At 31.7% G+C, this 22,502-nt stretch overlaps 2 protein-coding genes across 2 annotated transcripts in view; both read left to right on the top strand.

The window, feature by feature from the left end:
- Positions 1 to 307: 307 nt before the first annotated feature.
- Positions 308 to 11,693, top strand: LOC108752397. The gene is made up of 12 exons (XM_018493198.1): positions 308 to 601; positions 1,140 to 1,305; positions 2,790 to 2,998; positions 3,839 to 4,002; positions 4,078 to 4,208; positions 6,255 to 6,754; positions 6,965 to 7,288; positions 7,592 to 7,742; positions 8,186 to 8,340; positions 11,001 to 11,090; positions 11,165 to 11,328; positions 11,408 to 11,693. Exons 1-12 carry the CDS (start codon positions 308 to 310, stop codon positions 11,691 to 11,693), a joined length of 2,634 nt encoding a protein of 877 aa, XP_018348700.1.
- Positions 11,694 to 18,977: 7,284 nt separating this feature from the next.
- Positions 18,978 to 22,502, top strand: part of LOC108752576 — a 34,099-nt gene continuing 30,574 nt past the window's right edge. The window contains exon 1 of the mRNA XM_018493486.1: positions 18,978 to 19,529. The gene's annotated coding sequence lies outside the window, so the exon portion shown is untranslated. The remainder of the gene's footprint in view (positions 19,530 to 22,502) is intronic.

The following is a 22,502-nucleotide window of genomic DNA, read 5'->3' as shown; positions in this document are numbered from 1 at the left end:
TATATATTATGTACATATATATATATTGCTTGATATATATTTTATATGCATAATATGTACATATATAAATAATATAAAAATAATATAAAAATTTGTTAAAAAGATCTTTACATTAATTTTTTAACAATTAAAAATTAAAGATGTTTGAAGTGCCAAATATTTCTATTACTAATGTTATTAATTTAAAAATTCATGTACTGAATAATTCTATAATTCTTACGTTAGAAATAATTATGAAATGGTTTCTGTTTAATTAATTGGTGTTAAATAAATGCAGGAGTTTATTTCGGTAATTAATGAGAATCTAATGGCTACTGTGTTCACAAAAGTATTCGAGGAGCTCACAAGTCATCTTAATTTCACCGTGAATATTGTCTCACAAAAGCTCGAATACGGTATACGGAATCGACAAACTCTCATCTGGTCTGGAGTAATGGGAGAGATCGTATATGGCCGCGCGGATTTCGCAATCGCCGACGTGGCGTTGACGAGTTTTCGAATTTGTTTTGTCGATTTCACGCTGCCCTTGGTCGTATCTAAAATCAATCTGTATTTCAAAGAACCGGGAATATGTGGCGTCAAGTGGATCGGCTACTTTCAGGTGATATCATTTATTAACATTCAAATTAGTTTAACTTTTTATCTCGTTATTATCACCTCGAAAATAATAAATGAGGTTTGTCTAAGGCGTACTGCTCATTTAAATCATACCTCATCAATTTTTTTTTATTATTCCGTATAAACAATGTATAATATTAAATAAAAATATATGATAAATGAGCAATGAGAAATAATTATAGATAAAAAATTCTGATAAGTAAAAAATACTGATAAGTACAAAACTAGTTGCTTAAATTACTTTTTACATGTTGTAAAAAAAGATTAATAAATTAATTTGATTTTAGCAAAAAAGGTTTTGCATGTATATAATAGCAATATCTTATCTTATTAGCTCAAATATCAATTAAGCTACTAGAATTTTCAATTTTAACTTGCGTACAAATTAGTATAAAATGAGAAGTATAACATAAAATATCTTAATATAATTTTGGCAATGTGTCGAAACAGCTTACTTTTAAATCGAGCTTGAATTGATTATAAACTTGAATTAATCTTTTATACTTGTACAATCGCAACAGACTTTCAGTTCGCGCACTTGGGTTACAATTATCATGTTGATAACGACCGCACCGTTACTCTTATTCTTCATGAAAACATGCCGCGATCAATCACGAAGTACCGTGGATCTGATCTCTGAGAATTTCATCTGCATTTGGGGTATCTTTTGCCAGCAGGCGCTTATAGGTATTAATATAAAATTTATAATACTTTTAAAGCAATTAACTTAAACATTTGGTCATAAAATATTCATAAAATATGTCACGACTGCTTCGTTTTTTATAAAGAGGATAAGATAATTTAAATTTTAATTAAGTTAAGAGTTAGAGTGACTCCGGTATATACGCCGCACCAAAAACTTATTTTATTAAACAATATAATATATTATAGAACCGTATATGTGTGATAACACAAACTATAGAAATCAAAGCTTTAAACGGTCTAATTGCATTGGATCTTAATGCTTGTATGATTCTTATATGAATTTATATACTTCGTATGTAGTCCCTAGAAACGCGTGCCGAAATAAAAACGCTAACTTTACTAAACTACCGCAGTAATATCATGAGTTAAATTGACTAAAAATTTAACCAATTTTTGATGCTTATTCGTATCTTTGAAACGATAATAATAATGTTGAATGACATATTAAAATCTGTAAATAATTAATTCTTTTTGCAAAATATATTACCTCGGCCGGAAGTTGAATCTGGATCTCTTGCATTCCATACTTAATTTATTAAGTATTATTTACTATATTTGAAGTAAACGAACTATATCAGTAAAAACTTTGTACTGTTATGAAAAAAAATATTAGAAATCCGAAATATTTATATTTTGTATTAAAAAATGAACTTGTTTAAACCCTTGTATTTTTGCCATATATCCCAGGGGATGGGATATATGACTATTCATAGGGGGAAGCAGGATATGTACGGCTCATGAAAAATTTACAAATAATGAATATAAATAAGACGTAAAATGACACAATAATTTATAAAATGCGTTTATAAAGTTTTATTAAGGAATGAGAATAATAAATATGTACTCGTATATGAAGTAATAAATAATAATTACAATCTTCGTACATATTACAAGTGTTATGACATGAGATACATATTTTGTATGCGTTTATTGCATTTAGTGTATTGAATTCAATCTGCGCACTTTGTATGATTTGGGCATAAATCACGCTCGCTAAAAATGCTGTATATCTCAAACAGATGGAATATACAACACAACAACTAAACAAAGAATACAAGAGCAAAAAGATACTTGTATTTTGTTATGCTTTACTATTCCTCTACACTCATGTATCACGAAATAACCACTAAGTCTTTTGCACGTCCTAGTGCAGTAATTATTTTATGTAGATTATAATTTATGATGGCGCTACTTAACACAGTGACAAATCGATTCAACTCACAATAATTTTATTAATATTAACAGTAAAAAACTGAGTAAAGAAATCATAACACAATATTATTATAACATAAAGGCATGTAACAAAATAGATGCGGGAAAATTACTCCCACTTCTTCTATTTTTTCTTCTGCGGCGTAAATCCCAGCGCGGCGTATTTGCCGAAGTTACCCTAAGTTTAAGATAACTTCGAATTCTGTTTTCTTCTTTTTGACTGGAGTTGTAATTAAACTTATTTATTTCTTTAGAATTTCCGAAAAGTTCATCACTGCGTGTCGCGTACTTCACGATACTTTTGGCGGCGGTGCTAATAATGGCTCACTATTCAGCGGCATTAATTTGCTTCTTGTCGGCGTGTATTCACGTCTTACCTTTTCAAACGCTAGACGAATTCGTTAACGATGGTACCTATAAATTAATCGTGATACGCGATAGTGCCGATTATGACATAGTCACCGTAAGTTCACTCAGCGATCAAAGTCTGACTTTCACTTTTATAGTAGCTCATACACCTTTTGAGCGATCAAAGTTATATCAGATCGTTGCATTCGGTAACATGGAATTATGGTATTTAACATCTAACGTGATTTATATAATTATAATTTATGCTTTACAAGACATTTTTGCGACAGTTTCAGGCGCAGCACGAGGAAAATCCTTTCTATATAAAACTGATGAAATTAATGAAGGACGAATCGGAATTGCCGAAAACCCTAATAGAAGGTTTCATGCAAGTACGATTAACAATCTATATTTTTATGCAAGACGAGTAAAATACGAATCAATTTTAACCAGAGAAAGTTACTTTTTAAAAGTAACTCGTTACAGTTACTGTTACTTGAAAAAGTAATTTTTCCGTTACTTTTTTAAAATCGACGACGACCAATCACAGCAGATGAGTGCCTTATAGGAGCTTTTTAGTCTCAAGCGCTATGAGTGGCTTGTGTCTAAACGAGTCATGTCCAATCGTGTGCCAAGTAACGATAAAAGTACCTGTAAAATTTGTCACTGTTACCAAAAAAATATAATTAAATTACTAAATTAAAATTCGTTATCGTTATCAAAAAAATGTAACTAAGTTACCGTTATAATTATAAAAAAAAATAATTCAGTTACTAGTAAAGTTAACCAAAAAGTAACTTGTAACTGTAACTTCATTACGAGTTTCTTCCATTCCTTGATTTTAACAATATAATTGTTATCTTTTATTTTCATAAATTACTTTCATCTCCTAATTAATATTATAATTATTTCAGCACATTAAAACAATTTTTTATTTAATCTACTACTTGTTCAGGTATGCAACGAGAAAAATGTTGTTTTTATGGCGACGAGTGCTCAAAAGAAAAGCCTAGAAAAGAAGTTACCTTGTAAGTTATCAAGCATCACTACTGAGAGGATAAACAATTTAGCAATCATCCTTTCCAAGGATAATCCATACACAGGCGTGATAAATTATTAGTGGGTATATCTATCACAAAATTCTTTTTGCACATTTAATCTTTTCTTCCGTCGTAAAAATATTGCCTTTACCAGTTTGCAGAAATTTTTGAACAACGGTATGATAATGCGTTTGAGGCAGACATATTCATCGCAGTTGATTGAAAATAAGATTTTCAAGCCGGTTTATTTATTTAACGTCATTCCAATTTTGGCAATTCTTTGCGGTGGCTTTATTATAAGCATCATAACGTTGATTATAGAGAACATTCATTATCGATCAAGGAGAAGACAATCGAAAGTCCTTTATCCTTCTAGAAAGCTATTTATTTAAAAAATATAATTAAGATAAAACTTAAAATTTAATTTACTAAGAAAAAAAAGGTACATCTTTTTAGGAAGAGAATTTTTTCATCTTCCTTATTTCTCTATGAATAAAAATTTTCCATTTGTATATGTATATGTGTGCTTATGTGTGTGTGTGTGTGTGTATATGTGTGTAAATTTGTCACAGTTAATTATTATTTAAACTTTTTCCTTTACTTTGATTGTATACGTGTTGTTGTTTAAAATAACTTTAAATAAATAATAATGTTTATTGTAATATATTTAAGTATTGATATTATTAATAATTTTGTATTTTAGATGTGATAATATGATTATAATATAGATAGTATATAATTATTTAAATTATTGTTATAAGTGAAATTTACGATGTATTAACACTAAAATAAAATAAGAGTTAAGAGAAATACATTTCTAGCGAGAGGAAAAGGTAAACTTTTCTAAAGCTATTTTTTATTTTAAATATTCCTTTACATGCTTGTTAAAAATTATTCAATTTTTTTTTAAATTGTTAAAAAATCGCTTAAATTATTAATAATTAAATGATACATCAGATTATTCATATCAAGAAGATCTTTCTCTGCTCAGCGCTACATTTCTTTTGCGAGATATGCACGTTTAAATTTGCACTGATCTTTATATATCGAAGTGAAAACTAAGATGACACTTAAATGACATATCTAAAATAGCAACATCGAGCGATGCACAGATAAATAATGCTGGTTGCGGGAGCTTAACGATAATGAATAATTTATCAGTCTGGTCGATGATTCGCCGATAAAAGTCATATCGTCGCATATCTCGATATAATTTGTAATAATGCTGCCGCACATCACCCAGTGACACTCTTTTGCACCCACTCCTAGATCCTTGGAACCGATAAATCCTCGTTTACGATGACCGTTCTTCAGTCACGCGTTCGCACTCTCTTGAATCGCGCTACCCTTATTTCTTTCTTTAATCCTCGCTCCAAGCAGTAATAGTCACGCTTTTTGATAAAGTATTCCGCGATACATTGTTACTCTTAGTAAGATTTCGGAATTAAAATACCAATTTCGCATACCTCTCTCTATTTTTATATTTGTTTTAACTCATATGATGGCTCATATAAGTTCTTGCTTCGAATTCATTGTTAATTATTTATTTATCGTAACAGTATACAATTGAATAAAAGAGATATATATTTTTTTACATGGTGATCGTTTATCTAAGTTCTTAATTTAAACCTGTACTTTGCGAAATGAAATATATGATAGTGCGATCGATCGCGATACTCTTCTTCGTGTTGGGTATCAAATCGTTGACAGAAGAAATAAGTACTAATAATTATTTCCGATTAATTAACGACGTCCATAGATATTATCGCACGTCATGTGTTATTTTCGTACAATCTGATAATTACGGTAAGTACTAGGAACAATTTCCAGCTATCATTTCTCATATTGCACTTCTAGCCAGCTGACAAAAAGAAAGTTTCTGCAAATTTTTGAACAAACATTGAATCAGAATTTTATGTGTAAATTAATTCTATACAATATTATTTAATGTATAAGATCTGTAGATGACAAAGTTAAATTATAAATTAATGAATTATTATATGATGTAATGATTATCAATAATATGTTATTAAATAATTCAACATTATTTGATTAAAAAATAAATAATTACGCAGTAAATAATTACGAAGTATTAGATAAAAAAATAGTTATATAGATACCTACTAATTAATTATTTTTTAATTTTAAGAGAAATTTTAATATTGTTATTAAATAAATATACGACAAATAAATTCAATAAAATGTAACTAAATAAAAAAATTAATTAAATTAAAAAATTAAATGTTATCATCTCAGTTATGACCTAGAAAATTATACCTAATATTGATATTAAGTAAAATGTAATATGCATTTTTTATGCAAATATTGTAGATTTAAAAACGACGACATTGGTGCATACATTGTCGCGCGAACTCTCACAGCAGCGAGTCATGATTATGACCATAACTTTTTCAAATTTGATGAGCAAATACAATAATTACCAGAAGAATATCAGGCTGCCCTTATTCGTCGTTCTCCTCGACACCGAGGAGACCATATGCGAATTCGCCAAGACCACGAAGGGCATAAAACCCATTTCTTTCCCTATCTGGTTGGTTGTGTTTCTTCAGCATCTTGGAAACCCGCTTAAAGACTACTGCACGCATCCTGCCAATAACATATTTAACGTGGACGTCAGCACCCAGATGCTGATCCTGTGCTACAATCGCCCGATTCTAGTCGAGTGGTATGCTATTCGTGATAATTATACTAAAACGTTTGATCTGGCTACATGGTCTCCTGATAGAGGTCTGACCCTAAGAACACAAGAAAATCTGTACGCCAGGAGGAGCGACATGTTTGGTGATGTTGTACGCGTGACGGTTGTAAATGTAAGTTTTTATCTTTCCCGAACTCCATTGTGCGCTACTCTAATGTTGCGATTTAAAGAAGGTTATAAGCGACAACCTTGTAAAAAATAATCAGCATAAAAAAAATTGCCTCGCAATTTGTCATGGAATCAATATTAGAATTTAACGATAACTTCGTAGATCTCTATAGATGTAAATTGACTTGCCAATTCTGTTGATAAATGCTCGAAGAACTCGCCATTAGTCACGCTGAAGAACGGTACGATGGATGGATTTTTTGGTTTGCTACTGATAGAGCTCAGCAAAGCGATGAACTTTACGATAAAGATTCTGGATCCAGTGGACTCATTCGGTAGTTGGGATCCGCAGAATGGTTGGTCAGGTGCGATTGGCAAGTTGGTGAACAATGAAGCTGACATCGGCATAGCCGCATTCACAGTAACAAACGATAGACTAAACGACGTCGACTTTTCGATACCATTGATACGTACACAATACCGCCTCTATTTGCACGAGCCCATCACGCCTTACGTGCAATGGTTCTGGTACTTTAAGGTAATAATGTTTATTTTAATAATAATAATATTATTTAAATATATTAGTTGCATATTAATTATACAAGCTATAGTTATAAAATTGCGAACTAGACAAAGACTTTATCTTTATCTTGTGTTAATTTGTAATAAAAAAGTAAAATTATTAAAAATTATTCAGTTACATCTTTAAGAAAAGAAATATTAAAGTAATTTGTGTGTGTGTGTGTGTGTGTGTGTGTGTGTGTGTATATGCGTGGATGAAAATTTATAATAACAAAATCTAATAGAATAAATTATTTTCTTTTATCGATAAATCTTACAGGTATTTAGTCCTGGAGTTTGCGTTAAATTAATAATGATAATAATAATTGCTTCTATTTTGTTGACTGTTATTAAAGCAAAAGGATTCTCGATGAGCATAATATCTGACAACTATATTAAAGTTTGGGGTATTTATTGCCAGCAAGGTCTGCCAGGTAATGCTCTTTTTATATTCAAGCAAAACAATAAGTCATCATGATATCAAAATGATGTTAAAATGATTCTAAAATGATCATTAAAAGTCATTTTTCAAATTACGATTAATTTGAATGTCATTTTAATGTTATTGTTGTGACCTGTTATTCTGCTTGGATATATATATTTAATATTTAATGTATTTCTAATTAATATTTCTAGCATAATTTTTCTATATTATTTGTGGTAATTTTATGTAATTAATACATTGATAATTGTTAATATTTATCAATATATGTATATTTGGCGCCAGAATAGAACGCACACACATACACACACACACACACACACACGCACACACACACACACATATATATATATATATTTCTTTTTTTCGCGCTCGCAGAATTTCCCATAAAGTCATCGATGAGGCTGGCTTTTTTTTCGATTTACGTCTCGTCGGTAATAATTCTGTCCTCCTATTTCGCCTCATTGATCAGTTATTTGGCACTCAATACAGCTAAACTGCCTTTTTCCACTTTGGAGGGATACGTTGAGGACGGCACTTACAAATTACTCGTTCTACAAAACAGCGCTGAATACGACATTCCTCTTGTAAGTCTATTCTTACTTACAGCTTAAAAATTACTTTGCTTAACAATGATATATTACCTAATTATAGAATTTTTTGTTAAAGCGCTCGCGAATAAAAACAATTTCGCGATTATAGCAAAAAAAAATTTTGAAATGCAACATAAATGAGTTTTAGTAATTCAGTAATTTTTTGTAAAAAATTTGATAATTTTACATATTAAAGAATTTAAGGGGGTATTCTTCTAAAAATATAAAGAATCGACCATGACCTTGAGAAAAAAATATTTGCTTCCTCCATTCTTAGTTTAGTATGACTTCGAACGTTGAGTAAGGTGAACGTTAGCACGCAATTGATCACTTATTTTAAATTGTGTAAAATAATTTTACTTGCTAAAATAGGTAAAAAAGGAACAAAAATAAAGCTTGTTCATACAGATCGTCAAAAGGAACGAAAATTTCGAAGTAGCAACACACCGCTGAAATGAGCACGAAATTTGTTAGCACATTGGCAAAAAATTTCGAAGTTTCTGAAGACATCGACTTTACTAGTTTGAAAGAATTCGGCTAATGCATTAAAATTTTTTTTGACAATTGTTTTTTTGACAAACCGTTTTTTTGACAATTACCTCGCATGTTATTTGTAAAAATTACAAATTGTAATATAAAGTTTTTTTAAACCACTAATCATAGTTTGGGTTTTAAAATTTCCATGCAGTGTAATATTGCAATGAAGTGTTAATCCCTTCATCTCCTCATATTAAAAGTGTATATAAAATTAACGTAAATTACATTGCATTGTATTCGTTGTATGTGGCTTTTGAGTTGGCAAAGAAAGTCTCTTTATTTTGCAGTTTAATGGACATTGGTCAAAAAAACAGCTTATAAAATATAAAGAATCGATCATAACCTTGAGAATTTATATTATAACTGCTTTGAAAATATATATGAAGCGACACCTGTAGTTTACGATAATATTTTAAAAAAAGCAAAAGAAAAATAATAAATGAAGAAACCGGAAATATTGCAATCAGCTTGACAGTTTTGGGCGACAGAATATAGAAAAAAGATAATTTTCTTCTTTATTTGGTGTCTCTACCTTTATAGAAAAATATTTATAGATTACTTTTATAGATTAATATTATATCGAAGAAAGTAGTCGATACTGTAAAAAGTAGCTTTTGTCGAGCATGTCATTGATGGAACAAGAAGAAAAACGAGAACATTGATGAATATAATGATTGATATATGAAATTCACGAAAAGAAAACTGCTCTATAACGGCAATGCGGGTGAAATAAAGATTGACTTATTACAGAGATGTTTTCGAGATCTGAGGAGAAATATAGAGTTCGATACGTCATGTATATTGGAGATGGAGAGATTTGATGCAATAAAACCGAAGTCACAAATACACTTAAAAGTTTTACTCATGACAAACCACCTCTTAATGGATAAGTGCTATAGATATTATTTATGAAGATTTATCAGATTCTTTAGTAGAAAGATGTTTACAGAAACGCAAAATAATAATGAATTTTAATTTATTAATTTGGACTTTTGCTCCAAAGCACATTTATTCAAGACCAAAAATTGTAGAAATCGCCGCTTTCTTAGCAGTAATAATATTTAATGAAGGCTTTTTGCCACTCTTAAAAATAATGAGTGTTATGGGAGCAACTATTGGCCAGAAAGCGGAGAAACGCAATATATTTTTATATTTTTTTAAATTTTGCAGTATACCAAAGATTCTTTATTATTGAAAATGTATGAAATATATGTCCTTGTGAAACATTATTTGTATCAGTCGTTCAGAGCTCGAGTGAGTTCGCTAAGCAAGCAAAAATCGATTGCCGAGAAGAAATAACTGTTTAGCGAGCTATGTTCGAGTAAGAGGAGAGTTCCCTCTATGGTTCTGGATTAGCTGATTAATAGTAATTAAAATTTTCTCTGTGTAAACTGCATGCAAAAACTTTAAAAGCGTTTTTCTCGAAATTGTATTTTTCGTATTTCCATGATATCTCAAGATCGACTCGTGTATACATCTTCAGCACATGTGTATCTACGTTTCTAATCACGATTACGTTAAAATATTGTTTTTTTTTGTTTTGATAATCTTTTAAAATGTAAAAAGTTAATGCAAAAATTTGTTAAAATGCAAAAATCGAAATTTAATTTCCAAAATGACATCATTTTTTTTAGTTTTTAATATTTTTCTTTCATTCTGACCTACTATAATCAAAAACATACTAATTAAGAATCTTTTTGAATTTTTTTGTTTCGATCAAGTAAAACCGGCCCAATCATAGAAGCTAAGCGTAAAGATTTTTTTTTATTGATTATTTCAAAGCGTTCACTGATGATAATTTTCATTTTCTTTTTTTTACACAAATGTTGTCTTTTTTCCTACATATTGTTTAAATTAATAAATGTATAGAAAGAACCAGATACTCAATTTTTATTGGTTCTTCATAAAAGATAAAAAAAAACGCAAAAATAACATCTGTTACAGTAGAATACCCTCTTAATTTTATTTGTAGAAAATATATTATTCTTAATTTTTTTATCCTCATAATGAATTACGGGCAAAAGTTTATAAAAGGCATTCTATCCCAATTATGTGTTATAATTGAAGGAAAAACGCAATGTATTATTATTCAAATTATAATTTTTTAAATTTTGCAGTATACCAAGGACCCCTTATTACTGAAAATGTACGAATTGCGGGAAGATAAGGAATATTTACCATTTAATTTGTTTGAGGGATTCAAGAAAGTTAGCAATGTCACCTCATTAATGACATTAACGGTGTTAAATTTTTAAGTTGATTTATGCCAATTTTTACATAGATTTGCGAGCGGATGGACTTGGCGTTTTATACGACGGAAGTATTCAAAAACTATTTGAGCATTTATATACAGTGTGAGCTGGTATATATTAATACCGGAAGAATCGATAATAATGCGATAACTTTAAAGAAAGGAAGTCCTTATACTGGCTTTATAAATTACCAGTAAGTCCTAAGTATATATATTTATTTACAGCTTTATTTTTTAAAAAATAAATATTTTAAATATCTTTTTAATTTTCAGTTTGAGGCGATTTCAACTTAACGGCGTTGTAAATAAGTTAAAAAACAAGAATCCCTCAACAATTTCAATGAAGAGCGTTGGTAATTTTACGGTTGATATAACCGATGTAACGCCAATTTTAACAATTGTAATAGGCAGTACGGTCCTGTCATTATTTATCTTGATAATCGAGAAAGTGTATTATTCATTTAAAACTCCAAACTTTAAGAATGATGAATCCATTACGAAATTCACCTACAATCTTAACGTGAGAAATAAATTGCGGAAGGAATACGAGAAGGACTAAGACTTTTATAACAAATTGATTGACTATTAGTCATAATACATATAAAAAATAGTTATAAATGCTGTAGGGATTTATTATCTGTAAAACAATACTTGCAATAATATCTGCGTTTATCAATTTATTTAACAAATTTAACAAAATATTTCAAGTTATATTTATATTTTGGAAAGAACAAAAATTTCCTACATAAATAATTTTAATTTACTATTATTTTACTTTTTCGCAAAATGTTGCTGCGGATTGCGTGCTTATATCTCGCTTATACAAATATAATTAATAACATAATAATTAGAACTGAATGAATAATATATTTATATTAGATTATTATTAAATATATATATAGAGTAAGAATTTTATAATAATGGATGTACTCGAAAGAGTAGAGAGACTATAAAAATATATTACATGGTTAAAAACTGGATTTTCCGTCTCTCGACGTATGCGAAAAATCGCCAAAGTTATTTGGATTGCATATTTAGCTGGAGGTTGTTGGAAATATTCTAAAAATGAGAATTGCTAATCCGTTTGATATGCACTAAATTCTCGCTTTTCACGATAATCAAAAAATATATATTTGATTTTAAAATACTCAATTATACTTGCCTTCTGTATCTATATTTGTAACCTCTCTTGGCTATACGTAATCTCCTGTAACAAAGACGATCTTTTATGGTTCTAATAAGACGAGCTTGCAATATTTAATCTGTCACTAAGCCCCTGCAGTAGAAGGAATAAAGAATTAAGAATAAAGAATAAATGATTTTAACCTATCAGAAATCGAATACATTAGAATACACGATTTCTGATAGGTTGAAATCATTATTCCTTATTGTGCGCAGCTCCTTATTTTTCTCTCATCCAATATGTTTTGCTGATAATTCTGAAGATTTTTTGGACGCATATTCCAACTCTTGTCTAATTTTATTTTTAAAATGTATTCTTTTAAGAATTTTAGCCATTTTTTATACCGGGCAATTAAATTCTCTTATCTATTATTTAATTTAATATCTAATATTTATTAATATTTTTACGACCGACTGCTGCCAACCGAAGGTTGACAAAAAACGAAAGAAGTATACGTTTCACCGAGTCGGATCGATGCAGTTATAATTTATCCATAACTAGGGTAACTGTCTTTATTAATGTGTCTTTTAGCCAACTTGCTTATTACTGAATTAATTATTAAACTGTAACTTTAATTTTATCTGCTTGCAATCAATATCGGTTTTTCAACTATTTCTTTTTCTTGTAATATTTCTTTAATCTAAAAAATGTTAATACTTTATAATATTTTTTTGACAAAAATAAAAAATATGTTTTTGTCCCTATTAGTAAATCCTCCAAGCGGCGATGGTTCTATTAATGTGCCCCCAATTTGTGTGCCTATCCATATTTGACTCATTTTAACATATAGTTACTAAAATAGATAATAAATTTAAGCTAATTAATATTACATAAACCATTATTTCAATGTACATTCATAACACAACGTTCAGCTCCAATACAGGGCACATTAAAAGGGTCAAGTTTAAAATCTTGCGGTATTTATTGCTGGATTTACATTTAAATTTTCCTTTTGAAAAATATTTAAAATACTTTAGTACTCAAAATATAAATCTTCGGTATTATGTGATGTATGTGTATGCATTAATAATTTAACACTTAACAAGAAAAAATATTTTTTCTTATTTATTCGTGTCAGTTTTCTTTACGACTTATCAAAATACAAAAGCGCACTAATAGAGATAGACACAGTAATTGGGACAGTTACCCTACAATTATCTTCTTATCAATTTTTGGCTACAGACTTTTTATTGACCAAGCTTGGTAATTTATAGCACATAATTATCATTAATTGTATTGTTAATAAATAAAAATAATTGCGTCAACATAAGTTTTTGATTGGTTAGAAATGAGTTCTCGTTGTATGCATGTTATTTGATTGGATGTTGATTAAATTCAGGAATTAAATCCATTAACCAATGAGATGTATTGTTAGTAGGGAATTTTAGTGACTCTCAGTAATTAGCACATATCATAAGCTGTGTTCAAACAGAGCTTTCAGCAAAGGCACAAATCGACACAAAAGCCATTCTGTCTTTGTTTCTTATTGATTATCGAACAAGAACAGAATGACTCTTGTGTCAATTTGTCTTGTGTCTCTTGCTGAAAAGCTCCCAGAAAAATATCAGCTCAGTGAGTATGTAGATACGACAGTTTCTTTTGACACTTCCTTAGTGTTCCAATAAAATTTTCAAATAAGTTTTGTTTCTTCTTGTTTTCTCATTCACCCAGAAAATTTTTTAATCTAATTTATCCAACTCATTTACACACGAACTTGAATAATACTTGATTTATGTAAATCTTCATTGATTTAATAAAAATATACATATATCTAAATAAAAATCTAGAAAAATATAATAAACGTTACGAAAACATTGCAAAGAATGAACAGATAGAATACATATGTTATATGTTAAAAAGAAATATGATATCGGCTTTCCGGAAAAAATGTTTCATATATAAATATATATAATTATTATGTAAAATTATATATAATTATATCAAAATTGACATATTTTACAATTATATATAATTATATATGAAATATAATGAAATAAGAGAAGAACTCAAGAGAAGAATTAATTTGGGGAATGCGTGCTTCTATTCGGTTAAGAAACTACTCGGTTCGCGGATATTGTCTAGGCGCTTAAAAATTAGAATTTACAGAACGATTATTTTACCGGTAGTCCTTTATGGCAGCGAAGCGTGGTCACTTACGTTACAAGACGAGAAAAGATTTAGGGCTTTCGAAAATAAAGTACTTCGAAAAATCATCGGGGCAAAACGCGATGAGGAAACGGGCGAATGGAGAAAATTACACAACGCAGAATTACATCAATTATATAATAGTCCGGATATTATTAATGTCATAAAATCGCGTCGATTAAGATGGGCAGGTCACGCGGCGCGTATGGATGAGAATCGAATTGCATATAAAGTATTAATTGGTAAACCGGATGGGAAAAGACCATTGGGTAGACCAAGACGTAGATGGGAGGATAATATTAGAATGGACCTTAACGAAATGGGGTACGAGGGTCACAAATGGAGGGATCTTGCTCAGGGACGGGAACAGTGGCGAGGTTTGGTATTTGCGGCAATGAGCTTTCGAGTTCCTAACGCCTAATAATAATAATAATAATATATGAAATATGTCTATATATAAAAATTTTTTTCGAGTTTTTATTCCGCGACATTTTCTATTGATTGTCTAATATTAAAATTATATTCTTTCATAATTTTTATGCATAAGGTTGAGATATATTTCAATTACTAAAGAACAAAATTGTAACCTTTTTAATATACATAAATTTATTGTGTGCAAAATTTGTTTATGACAATTATTATTTTCTTACAACTATTCTGTTATTTCTAAAAATCTTTTTTAAAGCTATCAATACTATTTTTGTTACATATAACATTTTTGTTATATAATAATATTTATATAATAATATTTACATAATTATAAATAAAATTTTTAATTATTAATATTTATGAATTGCCATTACTCACAATTGTAATAATTTATATCTACATAAAAATTATTGTTTCATCTATTATATTTAATTCGCTTTAATATAATAAAAATGTAATAAAAATTGAATATCCACACTATCAACATTACCGGCAAGCGGAAGTTCGTCCGCAGCTTGCAGTTTCTTGCAGTAGTCGATTCTATACGCACTCAGGTAGCATAGCTTCGCCGACGGGCGCAACGGATGCGAGTGAGCACGCGCTTACATTTCCGCTTTCTGTTTGACCGGAAGTGACCTTTGCCTCATTAGAAAAAACCTGCACGCACGCATCAATCCCAAGAGCTATCCCATATATGTATTGCTTCGGTATACATACATGTACAATCTGAATCGTCTTTACCGTTGCATCGAAGTTAGCAACAACGACGTTGATTATCGATTACGGAAATGAACGTGTCTTCATGAGTATCAATCAGTGATAAATTAATCGCAAATAGCACGCGATGGCTATAGCGTGACTACAGCAAAATAGCTTCTTCTATTACGGACCCCGTTAAGTTGTAATTATGTGGCAAAGTAAGCCATTTGTACCTTCTTTTAATGTCGAAATACAGAGCAAAGTTCCATACCAATGCCTGTTTTTACCAATAGTAGTTTAATTTTAATCTCAGTTCTACTCTTCATCTTGTTCTAGTTATAAGAATTAAAAAAGATGAAGAGTAAATTGAACCGAGATTAAAATTAGCTACATTGGTAAAAACGACAAAGAAAGTACATTCTGAAAATATTGGTAATTTTAACAATTTTTCGACACTACTTTACTAATATTCTAGTTACTCATAAACTTCGCTAATTTGCTTTCTGCCCCATCCAAATATTTCCAATCCACTCTTTTTATTCATCAATTAAATTTCTAAATCGTCTTTTAGAGCAGAAAAAATGTAGAAGATCAACTTTGCCAATTGTTTGCTACATTTTTACTTTGATAAAAAAAAAAGAAGGATTTGACGCGACTGCACTACGAGACGATTTGATGATGCACCTTCGGTCGAACGGCCTCGAAATACATTCCAAAGACACGATTGTCTATTATTGTTTGCGAGGATCGACGTCTGCCGTTCCAGAAAGAAAACAAGATTCTCTGACTGGCCTCTTGTCGTCGCAAGTGGTAACCATTGTTGACGCGTTGTGTCATCTCTAGACTTGTCCAGAACGCCATCGTTAATAATAAAAGAAGGAAAGAGAGAAAGAATATTTCTGCAATTATAACAATAATAATAACTGCGAAGAAACAATAATGTTTGGTAACAACGATTGTTATGGAGGTAACAATAATGATGATGATAATGATGATGACAACGGGTGGAGTCTCGTCCAAGAAATGAAAATGTCGTAAAATCGCACAATGACGTTTTTGAATTTCAATATCGTTTATTGTAAATGACTTTTTTACGTTACATAAATAGAACAGAATAATTTTCTTTATTTAGGTGTTTTTACATATAAAAGATTTTTACATATAAAAAGAAAGAAATAAGATATATTTAAATATATATATTGCATAGTATACAAATAGATATATTTATGTATCTATTGAACATTATATTTATAGATGTGTGATTATTTACATTAAATATATATTTTCGTTATAATAAATAGAAATTTAATGAAATAAGAACACTGTATTGATATATTTTATCTAATATTTTAATATTTCTCCGAATATTACATAAGAATCAACTATTTCTTTTACTTAATTACAAGTATTCGTTACACACTCAAATAGTTTCGAAGAATAACCAATTCAATTTCTAAGGCAGCCTAGTACTAATTATTACAACAACGTTTCTGCTTTAATGAAGACGATAATTTGCCTCCGACGAAATGAGAAGCTTGGTGGTAGCTCCTTCAGTAAATTCACTGAGACCTCTTCAACTACTGCGAAGCTCATTAACTTGTCTAAAAGTGTAGGAAAGTGTTAGCTACGTGCCTGGATCATTTGTCCTTATGCAACACGTCGAATGATGAGTTTTAGAGGAAGCAACAGCGATAATCACGATATGAATAAAAATCATGATTCTAATAAGAACGTAGGTCGTTGTTCCCGATATATACTGAGATCGTAATCGGAAATTATCTAACGGTTTGTTCTGTTATTAGATTTAAAAGAGCATCTGAGATAACTTGATTAGTCTTTGTAGATAAGCTTTGTAGATAAGCTGCTCTATAAGCATATTAATTTTTCTTTTCTCATTACGAGCTAAACGATTCAGTTAGTAGGTCGTAAATAATTGATATTATATGTGTTATTATACGACAGGAAAACAATAATTAACAATAATTATTTTTATATTTATATAGAAAATAATGAAGGTATTATTCCTATCATTAATTCTAAAATATTTGTTAGCATACTATTACTAACATTAAATTAGTAACGTTAAACTAGTATTGTTATTAATTTGCAGATTAAATATAAGTGCAGATTATATATTAATACATGTGTACACGTATATATCATTAATATAATTAAAAGTTTAATTAATGATTCTTTATATATCTATACAATCTCTGTGTGCGTATTTTCCCTGATTTAGAAATTGTGTTACGAAAGAAAACAAGCTTAATTCCCTGTTCGGATCATATTACGCTAAATAATTATTTTCTAATCAATTCTAATATCTATATTTACTCTTCTTGTTTTTATTACTCATCATTTGTCACGAATTCACGTAATGATCATTCAACACCGTTTACTCAATTGTCAAACGCAAAAGAACTGCCGACTTATGCTTTATCGTGCGTTGTAAACCAGACACTATTGCAAAACAACCTGTCATAATAAAACGTTTAATTGCTGTAGCACGTTTTTGCCAAAATAGGTGATCATCGAGACTTTCAACGCATGTGACTTATCCTCTGAAGGACATATCGGGAAGATTCGTCTCTTTCTCCTGCTCATCCACTACGTTCATACAATTTTATTTTTACTCAATATAATCAGAACTTTTCGCAATTAGTATTGCTCCTCTTGATTCTTTATCATTCTCACATTTATTTTTATATTAACAGCTGAATGAATCTGCTCGAATCTTCGTCTCCTTTTTCCCCTCTTTCTCCCTTTCTCTCTGATCAACCGTTGGCGGAGGCGACCCACGTACACCGAATGTCGCGTGGGTGTGGACCACGTACGTACGTGTCCGCACGCACAGTGGGGGCACGGTACCGATGCGGTACCCCACCGCCGTCGCCGCCGCGGCGGAATGGAATGGAAAGGAAAAGAGCTGTGTAGTGTACCTACAGCTGCCTATCTGCCTGCCATAGACACGATTATGTTTCGTGTCTGGCGAACCCATTCAGTGCTTCTCACGGCACGGGGGCACATGGTGCGGTCGCGGCCGCAGACGGTCTCTCCGCGAGTGGTGCACGCACGCGAGCTGCGCAACGAAGAAGTGCAGAAGCGAGAAGATAAGCCCGCCAAAGAGGTCGAAGGATAAAGTGAAAAGAGGGAGTTGAGCGGACAAGTGCGAGGAATAATATTAAAGAAGAAAAAAAAACAAACAAACAAACGTCACTGAAGACATTTCAAAAATACATCGGGGTACATTGGAGGTTCCAGATATTTTCTGAATGGATTAAGTCTATCAAATATATCAGAGAAATATATTAAATTTACGTACACGTCGTACAAATCGGTAATAAAAAGTAATTACAACAAAAGTCTGTAAAAGAAGAAATTTGTAAAAAGTGGAGCAGTTAAAAAATAATAATAGTAAAAAAATGAGAAAAAGATACAGGTGCCACGTAGGACGTGTACGTCATTCCTTTTAATGTAATTCTGATCTAAAGATACTACGCGGAAAAATATTATTTCACGTTCGGAATATCGGTGGGAAGCGTGTAAGGAGGAATTGCGCCGCGGAGAGACCACGACGATCCTCGCTCGAGTACGGGAGCACTCTTCTCATTCTTTCGAAGAAGATTCGACGCGTGTCCGGCGCGGTCGCGCGAAAAGCCCGGTTCCGTGCTAATTAAGATAGCGCGCGCGGTGCCGTGAAACGTTCTTGTCGATAAAGTTCCGCGAGCCAAATGACTCGTCGAGTTTGCTCTCTCTCTTCTCCCGGACGCGCGCTGGAAGTCCTTAAATAGTGTTATCGCGTATCTAAACGCGGGCAGACGCAGGGACGATAAGAGAAGAGGAAGAACGCAGCTGCAAGAGTGATCCGCGTTCTCGGCGAGAACGCAAGCCGGAAAAATCGGCGACTTACGATCTTAAGATCACTCGGGTGTCGTGAAGGTAATTAAAGCTAATTAGCGAAATTTTAGTCGCAACTAATTGTATTATTAAGCAGGAGGAAGCGCATTTCTGATATCTGTGGTTTGCATTCGCGCGCGGATCATTTATCAAGAATGGAGCAGAAGCTAATTGTCGAAAGGGAGTAAATTTATGCGTGCTATCGGCGCGATGCATCTGCGAGTTCGTTTTTGTAGCTCGTTCAAAACTTGACAGCTAATGAATGAGAGAGAAACTGGATGTATATAAAAAACAAAAAAGTTCGATGCAGTAATTTGCGCTGGAGAAAGTAGCGATAGTAAATCGAATAGCAATTGAATGTGTAACCATAGACGTAATAGGTATAGATTTATTGTAGGCTGCGCGTTCCCTGATCTATTGGATTCCAATTTACGTTCGCAATTCTTTATCTTTACCTTTATCTTTGCAATGCACCACATAACAAAATACAACACGTTGATAAATAAAAGAAATATAGACTTATCGCAGCACACAGAAATGGTAAAGCACAAAACTGTTGTTACAAAGCTCACCAGTAACAGAATATCACAGTAAGTAGCGCAGAAATGCATACAAGACCATATACGTACAAAAAATTTTGAAATCACATAACCGCATACAATTAAATACACACACATTCACATATTCTCATGAGTATTATTTGTCCATGTTTAACTTTGATAAACAGCATGGATGAAATGATTCCAAGAGCGTTGTGAGAGCGTAAATCAAACTGCAGCCTTAGAAAGACAACGCCATGTATTGAATTGCATCAGCATCTCTCTTTAACTTGATATTTGAGAGAGAAAGAAATCGAGAGATATAATTTTGACATTTCAGAAGAAAATCATTTTTTTCCAATTTTCCGTTGTTCTCCAATTTTTTCGGCTTCTTCCCCAAGGATAGAAAAATTCATTGGAAAAATTTATGTGTGTTCGTAAGATCTGCCACATACTTACGTCTTCCTGAAAAGAAAATAATTTCAGTTTTCTTTCTGTAATTTGAAAAAAATAGTTTTTTTAAAACTATAGATACAGGTCAATCTACTTTGTTCTTTCCAAATTGTGATAGTGACAACTCTATGAAACTGCATCTATATTTATTACGTCTATGAATGTAACACAGTGATCTATTCTGATAATTAGAGGGCTCAGTAAAAATAGCCGTAGTCAGATTGAGTGAAACATTTAGGTAGAAATTGGAAAGTCATCCGACAAGATCTCCAAATCAATCATCGATCAGCGGATTCACCGGTCTCACGATCAATGTAACGACCTGCTCGTGCTCCGTTATGGGTAAAGAAAAGATGCAACAAATTAGTGGTTAAGGACGAGATTGCAGGCGAGGCAAAAAACATGCGGACTTGTAAATCAGCCGTTTTTACTCACGGAAGTCGGGCTGACGGCCTTCCGAAGCGTGGAGCGGTCGACGCGAGGTACGCGCTATAATACAGCATAGATGCGATCAGAAATTTTAATTAAACCGTTATGATGTTCCCGTCGTCGACATGGAAAGTTATGTTATCGCATTACTGCAGTCTCGGCTGACGACAATTAATTTGTTTCCAAATCGCCAAATTCTGTCGTACGAAGCGAGATAAACACACAGCATTTTTTACCATGCGATCACAGATAAGTTGCGACGTTTCACGGTACATCATCATTCTTCGACGTGAATCGATAACGATGAATCGAGGTAAAATTGGAAAAAGAATGAATGATTTTTAATTAGCAAAAGGATCATAGGCGTACCCAGGATTTCAGTCAAAGAGGAGTAAATAATTTGTTTTCACACAAAGCTCATTAAAATATTTAGCTAGTGAGGATCTTCAGCATACAAACACGTTACGCTATGTAATAACGTATGAATACGCATTGACTCTCGTTAATGAGAATAACTTTAATTTTTAACTCTTTATGGTAAAAATAATTTTTGCAATTTAATTGTTCACACAGTTTGCTTTAACTGAAAATTATAAAAATTCACACAAAAATATTATTAAACATCAAGATCATGGACCTGTTCATTCATTTATGTTGAACATTTCTCAGTCTATTTTCACTTAGTACTGATTAATTTTTTTTTCTTTGCTAAAATTTAGGAAAAAGACAAATTAATTTGTCTCTTCTCTGTCGTCTTTGCGTAGGCTCATGGAAAGAATCATCTTATTGCAATTCGTGTTCACGTATAATGGCCTTTAAATAGACAAGTTGTAGCGCACGGGAAAATTACGTTGATTTGATTACATCATTCGCCTGTAAGAAACGGCTTCGGTAGCGGATCGTAAATGTCGGGGGCAAAGCGCAAAAGCGCTCTACACGACTTTCTGGGACGGATCGTTGTTGCACGGCTAACCAACGACGTAGAATGCGGCGACGGGAATGGTTCTCATCCACTTACGCGGAATTGGATCACTCGCAGTCCGTTCGGAATAGCTATGATTCTACGGAGGAAGTCGATCCGCTAAGTTTCACACGGAGATTGACGGAGATGCTATCCGCATTATGCTCAGCACCGACGTAATCAAAGTGCGACGTCCGAGTGGAAGTGGAATAGCTTTGCGTGCGCAATCATTAGACATGGCGGTTAAATATATACATTTCAAGAAATTACTCTGTCGGTTGTGTACGAGAATCGAGAAAAAAAAACTTGCTGTCATCTCTCCCTCTTCTGAACGGGCGGAAATTTGCGCCGCATGTTTCCTCAAGTTGAATGAAAGTATTATATTACCGACAAAAAAATATCTCTGATAGAAGTGTATGTTTTTCTAGATACTCATCCAGTTACTGCCTATAGTATTATTCTCATTAGTTGTAACAATACCGCGACATGAATAAGAACTTGATAGTTCTATTCAAGTGACACACAGTTTCTCTGGTAAAAATAACATACAATATTTTGCGTATATATCTGTCCAGTTATTATTTGATATCAATAGATAATTATTAGTTAAAGTTACTAATACTGTTTATTTTA

The sequence above is a fragment of the Trachymyrmex septentrionalis genome, unplaced genomic scaffold (assembly GCF_001594115.1).
Source record: "Trachymyrmex septentrionalis isolate Tsep2-gDNA-1 unplaced genomic scaffold, Tsep1.0 scaffold60, whole genome shotgun sequence".
Taxonomy (NCBI): domain Eukaryota; kingdom Metazoa; phylum Arthropoda; class Insecta; order Hymenoptera; family Formicidae; genus Trachymyrmex; species Trachymyrmex septentrionalis.
This window is presented reverse-complemented; position numbering and strand designations above follow the sequence as displayed.